This window comes from Crinia signifera, chromosome 11 (assembly GCF_055691185.1).
Source record: "Crinia signifera chromosome 11, ASM5569118v1, whole genome shotgun sequence".
NCBI lineage: Eukaryota > Metazoa > Chordata > Amphibia > Anura > Myobatrachidae > Crinia > Crinia signifera.
Genome location: NC_139227.1, coordinates 122,717,725 through 122,735,086, shown reverse-complemented (window position 1 = coordinate 122,735,086; position 17,362 = coordinate 122,717,725). Strand labels below are relative to the sequence as shown.

At 47.1% G+C, this 17,362-nt stretch overlaps 2 protein-coding genes across 3 annotated transcripts in view; both read right to left on the bottom strand.

Moving 5' to 3' along the window:
• STK33 (serine/threonine kinase 33) overlaps positions 1-17,362 on the bottom strand; it is a 71,132-nt gene that overhangs the window by 27,675 nt on the left and 26,095 nt on the right. For both annotated transcript variants that reach the window (XM_083164642.1, XM_083164643.1), the window contains exon 2: positions 912-1,028. In XM_083164642.1, coding sequence (XP_083020768.1) covers positions 912-1,028 — 117 coding nt within the window. The remainder of the gene's footprint in view (positions 1-911; positions 1,029-17,362) is intronic.
• LOC146045646 (uncharacterized) lies at positions 5,334-8,123 on the bottom strand. The gene is made up of 2 exons (XM_083164641.1): positions 7,520-8,123; positions 5,334-7,382 (listed from the first exon to the last, which is right to left on the bottom strand). The coding sequence occupies exons 1-2, from the start codon at positions 7,552-7,554 to the stop codon at positions 6,101-6,103; spliced, it is 1,317 nt and encodes a 438-aa protein (XP_083020767.1). The 5' UTR covers positions 7,555-8,123; the 3' UTR covers positions 5,334-6,100.

Below are 17,362 nucleotides of genomic sequence, written 5' to 3'. Positions count from 1 at the left end.
ACACACGGCAGCGATATATCGCTCAAGGTCCCGATTGCATCAGCAACCAGAGATGGTCGCTGATGAAAAAGAAACTGCCGGGGGAACCTGGCAGTGGAAATCAGCTGGTCCTGCGACCAGCGATCACTACCAGGAAAAACCGATATATCGCCGGTGCACACTCCCATCGCGGGCAATATGGTCGCTCAGCGATATTAGCAAAAATCTCCCCCGTGTGTAGACACCATTACTGCCGGAGAAGCACTGACACTAATTACCAATGAGGTCACCACCTCTGTGCACAGATAATCACCTGACAGGGTCCGTTCTCCACCTGAAATGCCCAACTGACGAGCAAATGACAGCTGAATTTCCATTGTTCAGTACTTAAATACCCCTCTGCCTGTCACAGGTGGGAAGTGTGTTGTGTTGTGTTACTGTGACAATGTCTATGAGGAAGGACACACAATGGGCAGAATCCTGTGACTCATCTCTGCAGAGATAAACTCTGTGACACCAATCAGGGAACTGGACTCTGACGTCTCCAAAAGCCAACAAGTGTTTCACTATCTCCACTTGGAGCGTAAACCTGGTACTTCTTGATTAAGTGAGCAAAAGTGTGTATTTATAACCACAGCTCCTTAACATATATACACACACACACACACACACACACACACACACACACCTGGGCCCGTGTGGTCACAGACCATGTTAGTAGTTACAAGTAACCAAATTCAGTTGACCAATACAGATAGAGAAAAGTACTGGTGACGGATGCAGGCAGCATGATGGGTGGACAGTGGCACAGAGGGGCGGGTCCAATGAGATGCAAGAGGGGGGTGTCCTATGATATGCAAGACAGGCGTGTCCAATTAGATTTTGCTTTCCTCCCAACTCAGATTCCCGCCCAGTATGGTATCACACAATACCTGAATTGCCGCTTCGTCATCCATCCGTGTGTGCGGAACTTTGTTTTCTGCGCTACTGCTGCGTGGCCACTGCGACGCCATTTTCCTACAAGCATCTGGTCCTTCTGGGTTCAGCATCTTAAAGCAAATAAAGCAGGTGACCGTTACTGTGAGGAGCACTGCTAAACTAAGGAGAGGGGGTTGTCATACACAGATCACCAGGCACCTCCTCCTATAGTTACTGTGAGGAGCACTGCTACACTAAGAAGAGGGGACTGTCATACACAGGATCACCTGACACCGCCTCCTATAGTTACTGTGAGGAGCACTGCTACACTAAGAAGAGGGGACTGTCATACAAAGGATCACCAGACACCTCCTCCTATAGTTACTGTGAAGAGCACTGCTACATTAAGAGGGGATTGTCATACACAGAATCACCAGACACCTCCTCCTATAGTTACTGTGAGGAGCACTGATATACTAAGAGGGGATTGTGTCATACACAGAATCACCAGATACCTCCTCCTATAGTTACTGTGAGGAACACTGCCACACTAAGGATTCTCTCCTAAGGTCTCCCCAACGCCGGTTCCCCAATACAGCACTAGCCATTCTATGATGGCAGAGGGGGAATGATTTGTCCTCCAGGCCCACACTCCCTGGCGTTGTCACACAAGTTGGTCCTCAAGTAATTCTAACTCCTAAATCTGAACGCGTACAAAAAGCGCCGGCTGTCCAGTCTCCTGTAAGACTTTTCTTCATCAATTTATAGAACAGACATTAAGTAACTGTGAGATTGTTCATAAAAAGTAATATACACGCCATCTGGCCGCCCTGCCTGCTGCAATAACCGCGCCACTCTCTGTCCTAATGCTGAGGCAGCCGCGTGACAGAGAAACAGGGTAATTTAATAGACGAAAAGGACATAAAAAGAGAAACTTTAACTTTGTCAGAGAGAAAGTTGCAGAAGAGAGAAGTTGCGGTGATCTCTCCGCTGTGATACAGCCAGGGACGTTACGTTATCTTCTGCTTCCATGGTACCTAGCCCCAGGGAGATGTTTTACTACACAGTTAACGAGTATTAAAAATCATCAAGCAAGAAAACGATGCAGTAACTATAACATCTGCATAATCAGCGTATTCTGATGTCATCGCTCCGATAGGAAAACTTCTGTCAACACCGATATGGCCGGTGATTGTGGCAGCTACGCATGATCTGTGACTTTGAACATTGCGGTATTCGTCTTGGGTGACCCCCTGAGCCGGTTTGCATTACACAGTAAAACCTTTATTATTACATAAAGCAAATAGAAAGACCAGTACTGTAGGGGGTATTAGCAGTCACCTAGGAGATGTGCGACACGTATGACATTTGTATGATATTGAGCACTTTCCAATATTATTTTTTGCTTATATAGTGTTGCCAATTACACAGCTCTGGGATAATATATAATTGCCTGTGTCATGGGAGCTTACAATCTAATAGGGAATACACAAGGGGAGATTTAAGCTTAATTTGTAAGCAATCTGGCTAGAACGCTTTGAAATTAAAGCACAAATCGCTCAGTGTGTATGCCCCATAGCGATGGCGATGGCAATGTGCGTTACTGCACAGCATTTTCTCCAGGCTAGATCATTCAATCCTGCATGTGACCAGAGAACACTGACCGTGACAGATGTCTCAGCACACATCGCTGGTGCATCGCTGTGTGCTGAGCGATCTGTGCTTAACTAGAACAAAGACACAGTCGCCCCGTGTGTATGGGGCATAAGTTGCCCAACTCCCTCCCATACAGACAGGTACAGTTCCATTTTTAAATCAGCAGCCAATCATGCAACCAGTGTGTTTCTGGGTGTGGATGTAAACCTGAGCACTAGAAAGTACGGATTATTACCTGTTAGTACGCTTTCCTCTACTCCACCATGGCAGCCACATATGGGTTTTCCTCCAATTAGGTAGATATCTGGAAAGGGAACACAACAGCCAAAAAAACCTCCCCTTGACACGGCCCCTATAAAAGGCCCGCCCCTTCAGTGCTCTGTGTCTCAATTATATAGCTTCCGATACATTTCTAAATCATATTACGGGTGGGAAACTGCTGCCATGGTGGAGTAGAGGAAAGCGTACTAACAGGTAATAATCCGTACTTTCCTCTACCTCCCCATGGCAGCCACATATGGGTAATACCATAGCAATAATACAGTAGGGAGGGGAAACACCAAAAAAAAAAAAAAATAAATGTTTTGTACTTAAAAGGATACGAGGTTATGTTCACCCCCTTATTCTCCTTTCTTTTTCCTCTTTTTTTTTTTTTTTTTTATATCACCGCACTTAGGATTTTTCTGCCCAGTTTTGCGTCACTGGAGGCTCCTACATCCACTCTGTAGTGTTTCGAAAACGTGTGCGCCGAAGCCCAACACGCTGCTTTACAAAGTTCCTCTATTGAGGCTGCCCCTTTTTCTGCCCATGATGCTGCTACCGCTCTTGTCGAATGGGCCTTAATTCCTTTGGGCACCTCCATCTTCCTTATCTTATATGCTTCTGCTATGCATTCTTTAAGCCATCTTGCCAGTGTGGCCTTCGATGCACCTAATCCTTTATTTTTTCCTTCTGTCACTAAGAACAGTCTTTTTGACTTCCTCCAACCTTCCACTCTTTGGAGATAAATTATCAATGCTCTTTTCACGTCTAGAGTGTGGAGTCTTCTTTCCTTCTCATTTCCTGGATTAGCACAAAAAGCCGGCAGCACTATTTCTTGGTTGATATGAAACTGGGACACTACTTTTGGAAGGAAATTAGGGTTAGTTCTCAACACCACCTTATCCTGAAAGAAGTTGAGGAAAGGTTCCTCTGCCCAAAGTGCCTGTAGCTCCGAGACTCTTCTGGCAGATGTAATTGCAACCAGAAAAACAACCTTCATTGTCAACTTCTTGATAGGTATTTCCTGCAGTGGCTCAAAAGGCTCTTCCGTCAGTACGTTCAATACTAAATTCAAATCCCACGGAGCCATGGGGTTATGAAATTGCGGCCTTATCCTCCTTAATGCCTGCACGAACCTCCTTACATACTTGTCTTCAGATATTCTTGTATCCAGCATGGCTCCCAGTGCTGAAATCTGAACCCTTAACGAGCTGGCTGACAGCTTTTTTTCTAACCCTGTCTGCAGGAAGTCCAGAATTGTAGGTATCAGCCTAGGGTTCCTATGCCCTGCCTCGCAGAACTGCATGTAGGTTTTCCAAATCTTATAGTATGTGGCCGATGTATTAGACTTCCTTGCCTTGAGCAGCGTATTTATTACCTTCTGAGAAAACCCCTTTTCTACCAGTGTTCTGGTCTCAGTAGCCATGCCGTCAGACCCCAGTTGTCTGGCTGTGGCCTCGTGTAGCTCCCTTGCCTTAGCAGGTCTTCCCTGTCTGGAATCTTCCAGGGAACGTCCACCGCCATTCTCACTACTTTCTGAAACCACGCTCTCCTCGGCCAGGAAGGCAGTATTACTATTACCGTTGCCTCTTCTCTTTGTATTTTGTTGAGCAACTTCGATATTACCGGGAACGGAGGGAAGACGTACGCCAGGTCTGTGTCCCACTGCGCCGTAAGAGCATCTACTTGACTTGCCCCTTTCTCCCAGTGCCTTGACATGAAGGTGGGTACCTTGGCATTGGCTCTTGTGGCCATGAGATCTATCACTGGACACCCCCATCTTCGCACTATGAGTTGAAAGACCTCCTGGGACAGCTCCCATTCTCCGGCTCTTATTGCCCTTCTGCTCAGCGCATCCGCTGCCTGGTTTTGTTTTCCTGCTATGAACACTGCCGTGATGTTCTTTACGTTTAGTTCTGCCCATTGCAACAGTTCTTCTACGGCCTTCATCATGCTCCTGCTCCTCGTTCCTCCTTGCTTGCAAATATATGCTACCACTGACTTGTTGTCTGATCTGATTATTACTTCTTTTTTGTATAACCTGTCCTCGAAGCTTTGACATGCTAGATATACCGCATACATTTCTCTTAGGTTGGAGTGGAGCCTGCTGCAATGCTTGTTCCATTCTCCTTGCGCTGCCTGCTCTTGGCAGACCGCCCCCCAGCCTGATTGACTGGCATCGGTTGTGACTACAACCTGCTCGCCTGTTAAAAATGACCTTCCTTTTGACATTCTCCTTGGATCCATCCACCATCGCAGGTCTTCTTTTGCCTTCTTTGATATATGCACTTCTTGTGACAGGTTCTTTCCGTCGCCGTCCCATTGTGCTAACAGGCAATTCTGAAAAGCCCGCATGTGAAACCTTGCCCAGTTTATGGCTTCTAATGCCGCTGACATAAGGCCTAGTACTCTTACACAATCTCTGGTGCGTACCACTTTTCTCTTCAGAAGCCCTGCAACCTCTCTTCTCAGCTTGCAGCTTCTTTCCTCCGTCAGGGATATTGTCATCCTGACTGAATCTATTACAAACCCCAGATACTTTACTGTGTTGTCTGGTTCTAGTTGGCTTTTCTCTCGATTCACTATCCATCCGTGTTCTTGTAGGTATCTTATCACTCTGTCTGTATACTCTCTTGATTGCTCTGCAGACCTCGCCATGACAAGCAAGTCGTCCAGGTATGCCCATACTGGGATACCTTCCTTTCTTAGATTTGCTATCAGTACTATTAACACCTTTGTAAAGGTCCTTGGTGAAGTACACAGGCCGAATGGCAACGCTGTGAATTGATAAGTTACGCCTTTTAGGCGAAATCTTAAGTACTTCTGATGATACTGGTTTATCGGGATGTGCAGGTAAGCGTCCTTCAGATCTATTGTCGTCAAGAACGCGTTCTGTTTTATGTCTGGGAGTATCGTGCGTACTGACTCCATTTTGAACTTTTGTGTTTTTACAAAAGTATTTAGTCTTCTTAAATCTAGTATTGTTCTGAAGCCCCCCGTGGCTTTTTTCACCACGAAGAACCTGGACTGCCATCCTTCGTTCTCTTGGTCTTGTGGTACCCGTACTACCACCCCTTGATCTATCATATTTTGGAGGCTCTCTATCAGTGCCTTCCTCTCTTCTGGATCTTTCGGAATTGGTGACTCCTCCTTCCAGCGTCCTGGTGTCTTTATGAATTCTATTTTGTAACCGGATGAGATAACTTCTCTCACCCAGTTGTCCTCTACTGATTGGTCCCAGACCAGATGAAATTCTCTTAGTCTGCCTCCAACCTTTAACCTGGCGTCATTGTGACGTGTTTCTAAATCCGAATCTCCCTTCCTTGCCTCTTTGGCCACGAAAGGATCCCCTATTACCAAACCAGGGTCTTCTGTATCCCCTTCCTGGTCTGTACGCTCTTGCTTCTTTGAAGTCCGTTGTCTGATACTTTTGTTGTCTGACAAACGGCCTCCTTGTAGACTTTTCCTGAGGCAGCCATGTTGACTTCCCTCCTGATGTTTTCGATATTATGTCGTCTAGATTTTTTCCAAACAGGTACTCACCCTGAAAGGGCAGTGACACTAATTTATTTTTGGATTGGGCGTCTGCCACCCATGGCTTCAGCCATAGAGCCCTTCTGGCTACAATTGTTGCTGCATTATTCCTTGCTGCTAGCCGCACATTATCTAGGGAGGCATCACATATAAATTCAATGGCCACCTGCATATTTTGGATTATCTTCAGTAGCTCAGACCTCTTAATCCCATCTAGTAAGTCCGACTCCAGGTCTTGGCACCATGACCTCAAGACCCTGGATGTTACTGCCACCGCAGAGGAGGCTTTTATGGCCGCTCCGGAGGTCATATATTGTTTCCGTAGGCACATTTCTAATTTTCTTTCCATCGAATCTCTAAACACATTCACATCCTCTAAGGGAAGGGTAGTTTTTCTAGAGATACGGGCAATAGCTGCATCGACCTTGGGTACTACCTCCCATTTTTTCACTTGCTGATCCTCAAATGGGTACATCTTTGTAATCCTTAGGGGTACCGCTACTTTTTTATCCGGAGTATTCCATTCCTCCTCCACAATGTCCTTCAATGGTTTGGACAAGGGAAATGTTTTACATTTTTTCTTTTTATCTTTAAATAAAAGATCTTGTAATTTCCCCTCTTCCTGAGGGTCCTCTATCTCTAAGGATTTGTTGATCAGCCCTAGCAGATTATTCAACAAGTCTGGGTTAAATTCCAGATCAGCTTTATCGGAGGGAAGCTCCCCTTCCTCTATATCTTCCCCTGCAGCTATGCCTTCCACTGGTTCAGAACCCTCTGAGTCCTCTGACGGGGGTTCCCTGGGTCTCTTTTTGGATTTTTTCTCCAAATCATCCTTGGACACAAACGTGTCAGCTAATGCTGATCTAAGCATAGACACCAGGTCACTCATTTGTTCTGGTGCCAGAAATTGCACCCCTTTGCATTTATCACAGACTGATCCGATTGTCTTGTCAGGTAGCACTTTATCGCACACTGAACATTTGCCTGTGTGAAGTTTCTTATGCTTTGTCTTTGCCTCCGCTTTGCTTGATTCTCTGAAAAAGCATGGAGACACAGCTAAGTTTTTTCTATCTGTTCACCTTCCGTATGAGGACCAACAAAAAAAACAAGACTATGCAAACAAACTCTGAGAGAAAAAAAAAAAAAAATCTATACACATTCCCTGGCTTACCCTGCCTTAGGAGTTTGTTTCTTTTCCTCCTCCATATCAATGATTGCACCCTCTAGCAGAGAAACACAAAATATGGACTATCATTTCATGTACAGAGGAGGTAAGCCAGTGCCCCAGCAGCGCTGCTGCTTCTAGGGGCCTTACCTGGTCAGCTGGCAGAATGGACCGACACACGTCACCAGGTCCTGCGTAACCCCCCTCCTGATGGCAGTGAGCACTCGGCGCTGACTCCCTGTCAGCGCCCATCCTAAGTAGCGCCTTTTCCCGCGCTGGCTGCCGCGTCACCAACCTGCGCCAGCCTCCGCTGACGTCAGACGCCGCCTGGCGTGCGTCCCCCGTCTCCCGACGTCAGACGCTGCGACCATCACAGTGACTGCACGCGCCGGCTGCCTCGCGCGAGCTTGCACCCGCTACTGCTGATTCCTTATGCCACACCGCCGGAGGGGGACCGTACTCAAGGTACACGCACATCCCTGACTGCACAAAGCAGCGGGCGCCTAGCCAGGTCTCCCCACTACACTAGGCAGCGGGAGAATCACGTTACTTGCCCAACCCCTAACTGCACTAGGCAGCAGAGAAGGCTCTTCACAGGGTAAGCCTTCCATCTACCCGGAAAGGGAAAAAAAGACAGAGCACTGAAGGGGCGGGCCTTTTATAGGGGCCGTGTCAAGGGGAGGTTTTTTTGGCTGTTGTGTTCCCTTTCCAGATATCTACCTAATTGGAGGAAAACCCATATGTGGCTGCCATGGGGAGGTAGAGGAAAGAAACATACGCGGAAAAGAGAGTACATGTAAACTCCACACACACAGCGCTGTAGATGTGTCACCAGTCAATTTATTCTTGCCTTGTGAAGAGAACATGTTTTTGCTGATAATATTCATTTCTTGGGCATTAAAATCATCCAGTTCACAAATGAATTAGGTATACTGCAATTCAGCTGTAGAACATATATACATTCCCACACTGAGCTAATAGGAAGCAACGTCCACTGAATTAATGGTTGCCTTTTCCTATTGCACCACAAGGTGGCAGCACCAATCCACTGTTTCCCACCAGACGTTCTATTCAAGCCTAATGTCACATAAAAATGACAAAGCCAATTATTTAGATCAATGTATGATAAAGGTTATTAAATATTAGCATAAGACAGTGTTTTCTGACTGCAAATAGTGAGACATTTCCCTGGTCTTTCTCAATGTAATTTAAACGTTTAATGGATTAAAAATTCACCAAGTAATGAGTTTACTTTAAGATTCCAATAAGACTGGATAACCTTGTTGCTACATATTGTGTTACCAAGTAGGCCGCAAGCAGCACAATGAGCATAACACTCACAATAATCCTATAGGCAAACCCTTAACCCCTGGGTGACTGGATTTCACACAGCCCTTGGATCCACAAGCTCCAATCCTTTCCATTACAAAGTTTATATTTATGCAGAGTAATCTGTAGCTGAGCCAGGGATGGGATGCAGATAGAATCCCGGCGGTCGGAAACCCGACACTTTCTCCCTCTATGGGTGTCCACGACACCCATAGAGGGAGAATAAAGCGAGCTCAATGAGCACGCAAGGGGGGGGGGGGGGGGCGATCCACATCCCTCCCTTGCCGGGATTTCGGCGATCAGGATTTCGTACCTATCCCCCAGGGACACTTTATTTTGCAGGTAATAATTCTCACGCTCTGTTCATGCGGAGGAAAAGCAGCCCCCCCCCCCCCCCTCTGCCATCCCCGCTCAATGTTGACGAGAGATACTGACGACAGACGAAAGATCTAGCTACAGTTTATAGGCTCATTTGAAAGATATCCAAATTGAGCTGCCTGCACAGGTGAGGAACAATCTTGATGAACAACTGGCGGGTGTGCGCATCATCATTCGTCGGTCATCTGTAGTCAACATCTTTTGTCCAGGACACTGGGTTCAATGGAAATGTCTTTCAACCAAATTGGTCAAAACAATTGTACAGTGTGTATGCACCTTAAGAGAGAGAAAGAGAAGTAGTGTCACTTGCTGCCAATAGATGGCAGTGTTTCGGTGACAGACAGACACAATATAGATAATGTATAGGGGGTGGGACGAGAGCATATAATAAATGGAGGTAACAAGCAATAATGTCTCAGTATAATCATCAGTTCCGCACGATGACACTTCCTACAACGGTATGGGTCGACACTATTTAGGTAGACATGCACTGGGTCGACCACCGAAGGTCGACACCTGATATAGATCAACATGGCTAAGGTGAACAGGGTTGGAGGGTTGACACAAGCATTAGGTCGACAATGGCAAAGTCAAAAGGTCATGAGCACTTTTTCATACCGAATGTCGACACAGTCAACATGGATACCATCAAAGTGCACTGCTGCTTCGCGCATTTTGCGATCGGCACACTATTTATTTATTTATGAACAGTTTCTTATATAGCGCACACATATTCCACAGCGCTGTACAGAGAATAGTTGAACATTCACATCAGTCCCTGCCCCAGTGGAGCTTACAATCTATATTCCCTACCACATGTACACGCGCACAGACATTCTAGGGTTAATTTTATTGGAAGCCAATTAGCCTACCGTTATATTTTTGGATTGTGGGAGGAAACCGGAGTACCCGGAGGAAACCCATGCGAGTACGGGGAGAATATACAAACTCCGCACAGTTATGGCCATGGAACCCAAGACCTCAGTTATGTGAGGCAGTAATGTAACCATTACACCATCCGTACTGCCCTGTATATATAACACATGGTGGGAATAGAACCCATGACCTCAGTGCTGTGAGGGGGTAATGCTAACCATTACACCGTCTGTACTGCCCCGTATATATAACACATGGTGGGGATAGAACCCATGACCTCTGTGCTGTGAGGCAGTAATGCTAACCATTACACCGTCCGTACTGCCCCATATATATATATATATAACACATGGTGGGGATAGAACCCATGACCTCAGTGCTGTGAGGCAGTAATGCTAACCATTACACCATCCGTACTGCTCCGTATATATAACACATGGTGGGGATAGAACCCATGACCTCAGTGCTGTGAGGCAGTAATGCTAACCATTACACCATCCGTACTGCCCCGTATATATAACACATGGTGGGGATAGAACCCATGACCTCAGTGCTGTGAGGCAGTAATATAACCATTACACCGTCCGTACTGCCCTGTATATATAACACATGGTGGGAATAGAACCCATGACCTCATTGCTGTGAGGGGGTAATGCTAACCATTACACCGTCCGTACTGCCCCGTATATATATAACACATGGTGGGAATGGAACCCATGACCTCAGTGCTGTGAGGGGGTAATGCTAACCATTACACCGTCCGTACTGCCCCGTATATATAACACATGGTGGGAATGGAACCCATGACCTCAGTGCTGTGAGGGGGTAATGCTAACCATTACACCGTCCGTACTGCCCCGTATATATAACACATGGTGGGAATAGAACCCATGACCTCAGTGCTGTGAGGCAGTAATACTAACCATTACACCATCCGTACTGCCCTGTATATATAACACATGGTGGGAATGGAACCCATGACCTCAGTGCTGTGAGGGGGTAATGCTAACCATTACACCATCCGTACTGCCCCGTATATATAACACATGGTGGGGATAGAACCCATGACCTCAGTGCTGTGAGGCAGTAATGTAACCATTACACCATCCATACTGCCCTGTATATATAACACATGGTGGGGATAGAACCCATGACCTCAGCGCTGTGAGGCAGTAATGTAACCATTACACCGTCCGTACTGCCCTGTATATATAACACATGGTGGGGATAGAACCCATGACCTCAGCGCTGTGAGGCAGTAATGTAACCATTACACCGTCCGTACTGCCCTGTATATATAACACATGGTGGGAGTGGAACCCATGACCTCAGTGCTGTGAGGGGGTAATGCTAACCATTACACCATCCGTACTGCCCTGTATATATAACACATGGTGGGGATAGAACCCATGACCTCAGTGCTGTGAGGCAGTAATGTAACCATTACACCATCCGTACTGCCCCGTATATATAACACATGGTGGGGATAGAACCCATGACCTCAGTGCTGTGAGGCAGTAATGCTATAACCATTACACCGTCTGTACTGCCCCGTATATATAACACATGGTGGGGATAGAACCCATGACCTCAGTGCTGTGAGGCAGTAATGCTATAACCATTACACCATCCGTACTGCCCTGTATATATAACACATGGTGGGGATAGAACCCATGACCTCAGCGCTGTGAGGCAGTAATGCTATAACCATAACACCATCCGTACTGCCCCGTATATATAACACATGGTGGGGATAGAACCCATGACCTCAGAGCTGTGAGGCAGTAATGCTAATCATTACACCATCCGTACTGCCCCGTATATATAACACATGGTGGGGATAGAACCCATGACCTCAGTGCTGTGAGGCAGTAATGTAACCATTACACCGTCCGTACTGCCCCGTATATATAACACATGGTGGGGATAGAACCCATGACCTCAGTGCTGTGAGGCAGTAATGTAACCATTACACCGTCCGTACTGCCCCGTATATATATAACACATGGTGGGGATAGAACCCATAAACTCAGCGCTGTGAGGCAGTAATGCTATAACCATTACACCATCCGTACTGCCCCGTATATATAACACATGGTGGGAATAGAACCCATGACCTCAGCGCTGTGAGGCAGTAATGCTATAACCATTACACCGTCCGTACTGCCCCGTATATATAACACATGGTGGGGATAGAACCCATGACCTCAGTGCTGTGAGGCAGTAATATAACCATTACACCATCCGTACTGCCCCGTATATATAACACATGGTGGGGATAGAACCCATGACCTCAGCACTGTGAGGCAGTAATATAACCATTACACCATCCGTACTGCCCCGTATATATAACACATGGTGGGAATAGAACCCATGACCTCAGTGCTGTGAGGCAGTAATGCTAACCATTACACCGTCCGTACTGCCCCGTATATATAACACATGGTGGGGATAGAACCCATGACCTCAGTGCTGTGAGGCAGTAATGTAACCATTACACCATCCGTACTGCCCTGTATATATAACACATGGTGGGGATAGAACCCATGACCTCAGCGCTGTGAGGCAGTAATGTAACCATTACACCATCCGTACTGCCCTGTATATATAACACATGGTTGGAATAGAACACATGACCTCAGCGCTGTGAGGCAGTAATGCTAACCATTACACCATCCATACTGCCCCGTATATATAACACATGGTGGGGATAGAACCCATGTCCTCAGTGCTGTGAGGCAGTAATGTAACCATTACACCATCCGTACTGCCCTGTATATATAACACATGGTGGGGATAGAACCCATGACCTCAGCGCTGTGAGGCAGTAATGTAACCATTACACCATCCGTACTGCCCTGTATATATAACACATGGTGGGAATAGAACCCATGACCTCAGTGCTGTGAGGCAGTAATGCTAACCATTACACCATCCGTGCTACTATTCTATTCTCCCACCATGCCCTAGTGAATGGTACGGCATGAAATTCTGCCTGTCGGCACGTGAGCCTCGACAAAAACATGAAAAATTCACTTCGACCTTTTGACCTTGCCAGTGTCGACACAACACTTGTGGTGACCTTCCAAACCTATCCCTCCTACAGGTGTAGTATTGTGCTAAAGGTCTGACTGTATTGCAGGGCTGGAATAAATATGCATTAAGTGTGAGATGATATGAAATATTACTGCAGGGTCCGGTTCTAGACCTGAAACCGCTTTCTAATGTACAAAGTTCTACGGAAGGTCTGTTGCCCACAAGCCAAAGGGCCTTTCATCCAGTGCTTTGCAGATGACCGTCCAGGAATGTGAAGTCTGCACAGCCAGACAGAACTGACCGGAGCGGGTTCCTGTTACCTTCTCCATACAGATGCTCCTTGCTCAACAAGTTCCTTTCCTACCACTAGGTCGTTAAACAAATCAGTCGTTAAGTGAGGCGCAGCATATACAGGTAATCACCTTTCTTTTAATAGAAAGATATTACACATTGGGGGTTATTCTGGTGATTCGCAAGGCTGCTGCCGCCACCCATTCGCAAGCGTGATTCGCACACAGGGCATGGAATGGATGCAGAAATGCGCAGTACAACCTGAATAAGGCCAATTGTAGTATTACAGAACATAAACGTCCACAACAAACCATATACCGGCAGGTCGTAAAGCCGACAGTGCAAACAATACCAATACGCTAGCGATTTCCCTTGAACTGTCTGGAACTCCTGGACCATCGATACACATAAAATGATATCGTCCAGTGGCCAAATCCAACAGCGGACCATATCGGGAACGGTATACTGCGCACATAACTATGCAGGAAAATAGAATTTACGATACCGGTACTTGTGTATTATAGCGGCGTCCATCGCATCGCATACCATAAGGCATGCGATATCGCGCGATATTGTACAATGTCATACAATTTTAAAATTGTATGACATTGTGTATGGCATACAATGCCATACAATGCGATGCGGTTAAAAATTGTATAAGCACCCTAATGGGTGCTTACAAAGTTAAATGCACCCCCACGTCACCCCCCCCACTATAAACGTGAACCCGAAGCGTGGCGAGCGCAGCGAGCCCGCGAGGGGCGGAGGTACGTGTCTTCCGACCTTTTCATACCCCCACTATCCACGTCGGCGTGGAGTTGAGAACAGAAAGTGTGGCGAGCCCGAAGCGTGGCGAGTGCAGCGAGCCCCGCGAGGGGACGCGGATACCTTCACAGGTATCCGCGTCCCCTCGCGGGCTTCACAGGTGTCGGCTCGCTGCGCTCGCCACACTTTCTATTCTCAACACCACGCCGACGTGGATAGTGGGGGTATGAAAAGGTCGGAGGATGCGTACCGCCGCCCCTCAATCTGCCAGTGAAGTCTGCTAACGATAAGGATGATAAAAATGTCATTAACAAGATTTTTGTGGAGCCGAGTCGGACCCGTTCGCTCGGAAGCAAAGTAGCACGCTGGCTGTTTATCAATAGATTGCACATGCGTACAGGCCGCAATGCGCATGCGCGACGCCTTCCAGCGGTGAAGTCCTGCTACTTATCCTATTTGCAAGGTGACTGGCAGGAAGTAGGCGTCTGTGGGTGGTAACCGGCCGTTTCATGGGAATGTCCAGGAAGATGCAGACGTGCCAGAAAAACGCTGGGAGTGTCCAGGAAAACGCAGGCGTACCAGAAAAAACGCGAGGAGTGTCCAGGAAAACGCTGGGAGTGTCCAGGAAAACGCAGGCGTGCCAGAAAAAATGCTGGGAGTGTCCAGGAAAACGCAGGCGTACCAGAAAAAACGCGAGGAGTGTCCAGGAAAATGCAGACTTGCCAGAAAATATGCTGGAAGTGTCCAGGAAAACGCAGGTGTGCCAGAAAAAATGCTGCGTGTGTCCAGGAAAATGCAGGCGTGCCAGAAAAAATGCAGGGAGTGTCCAGGAAAACGCAGGTGTTCCAGAAAAAAAGCTGCGAGTGTCCAGGAAAATGCAGGCGTGCCAGAAAAAACGCTGGGAATGTCCAGGAAAATGCAGGCGTACCAGAAAAAAAGCTGGGAGTGTCCAGGAAAACGCAGGCGTACCAGAAAAAACGCTGGGAGTGTCAAGGAAAACAGAGAGACGTACCAGAAAAAATGCTGGGAGTGTCAAGGAAAACACAGGCCTGCCTAAGCATTTTAGGGGAGGGTGTTTGACATCAGCAACAGGCAAGATATTGGCTTAGGAATGGCCATCGACCATCAAGGAGTCAAAATCATTGATGGTTCATGGTCGATGTAGAATAGTTTTGCCATCGATGGGGGGGGGGGGGGGAACCAGATGGTTTCCCTCCATCATTATCGTTTTCTTTTTTCCCCAAAGGGCCAGGACATGGAGCATAGCTCCTCCCCCCGACACCCAAGAAGCCCAGCCCCTGTGTTTTGATTGGCCAACAGGCCAAACAGTCAAAGAAAACAGATGACCGTTGATAGGTAAAAACATCCAAGGTCATCCATTGCATAGTATGGCACTATCGATGGCTAGTTGCACTATTACCATCGATGGCATGATAACGATGGCCATCCCTACTCTGTCTACCCTGAGCCTGCAATGACTGGTGCCCAGAGGGGAAATCATTCGATGGTCAGCTTGTTACGAAGGGTTTTGAATGCATTCACTTAACTGCGACATCTTCGCGAGGCGTACACATCCATTTGCAAGGCGGGATTTCCCTCTAGCGGGGTAGTGTCTACCTTGTTGCTGCGTGCTGCACGTTCGTGGCCATGCAAACAGGTCTGAATTTCCCCTATACACTGACAGGTATACAGTTTAAGCCAAGACATCTTTTGGTATTGGATCAACAACTACTTTATTACCTGTGAAATCATATACAGAGAGCTGGGTGGTGCACACCTGCATTATATCATGCCCATATATTCTTAGATCAACAGCATCTATATTATGTTTTTTCTTTTGTTTTAGCAATTCCTGGCAAAAGGAAGAATAGAAGGAACGGGGAGATGGTGCAAGCAGCCAGTCACATGACTAAGCTGCGCAAACACGCTTACACACCACACACACGGACGCATAGATAAACACACACAACATGGTCTCACTTTGTTCCTCTAATCCTAAAAACAAGACCACAATACAAGGCCAGATTGTTCCTCTATATCCCAGCATTAGTGCTGTGTAACACACACACACACAAAAGCCCCAACATTCACCCAAACCCTCAGAACAAAGCCACCTGGCAGAACACCATGTATTATTACTGGCTGTTTTATGACAGACATAAAATCAATGTATGATTCAGAAAGGATCACTAAGCCACAAAACTCCCAATGTTCACATATGACCCATGAAGGTAAAATACACTGTTCAGTGTGATCCTGACATTCCATTGCAGCATGGTCATAAAGCATTACTTCCCTGCTCCACCACACAAGGCAGAGACTCCACCCACATCTGACTGGGCAATGTCCCAATGGGCTCGGATAGAGATCAAAGAGCCAAGACCATGTTGCTGTAATGTTGCAAGCTCCGCCCCTGTGTATAAATCAACCAATCCGCACCACGCATGCGCTCTCTTCACAACAACACTGCAAAGCTGTCAGTCACACTCTGCCTGCTTAGATGGATAAGAGAATTGGGAGCCCCTTTTCATTAACGTGTTGGTAACGTCACCCCCTACTTGACCCTTATTTCTTTGTAAGGAGATCCTTGTCCAAACTATGGCCCCCTAGCTGTTTTGAAACTACACATCCCAGCATGCATTGCCATAGTATTAGCATTATCTAACAGTAAAACTGTGGCAAGCATGATGGGACTTGTAGTTTCACAACAGCTGTAGGACCATAGTTTGGTCATGCCTGGTCTACTGTTTTAGCATCTCATACCTCCCAACTTTTGTCCCCATAGAAAAGGGGCCCCAAAAGGGGGCAGGGCAACTAGGTGAATGGGCGGGGTATTGATCAGCGGGTGGGTCTAACCCATTGACCCCCTTTTTCATCACTTTGCGGGCGTGCCCAGTGCACGGCATCTCATCAGTAATCCCCAGCTGCTCCACAGAAGCAGAGCAGCGGAGATCTCTGGCTCCTCCCAACTCCCCCCCCCCCCCCCCCCGCAGGACACTGCGACCCGCAGGAGGGACAGCGGGACAGCCTCCAAATAGCAGGACTGTCCCACTGTATTCGGGACAGTTGGGAGGTATGGCATCTACCATCTCTGATGGGCAGCTATTCCACTTACCCACTACCCTTTCTGTGAAGCAAATGTACTGTAGAGTTTGCAGCCCTTTCCAGCTGCTG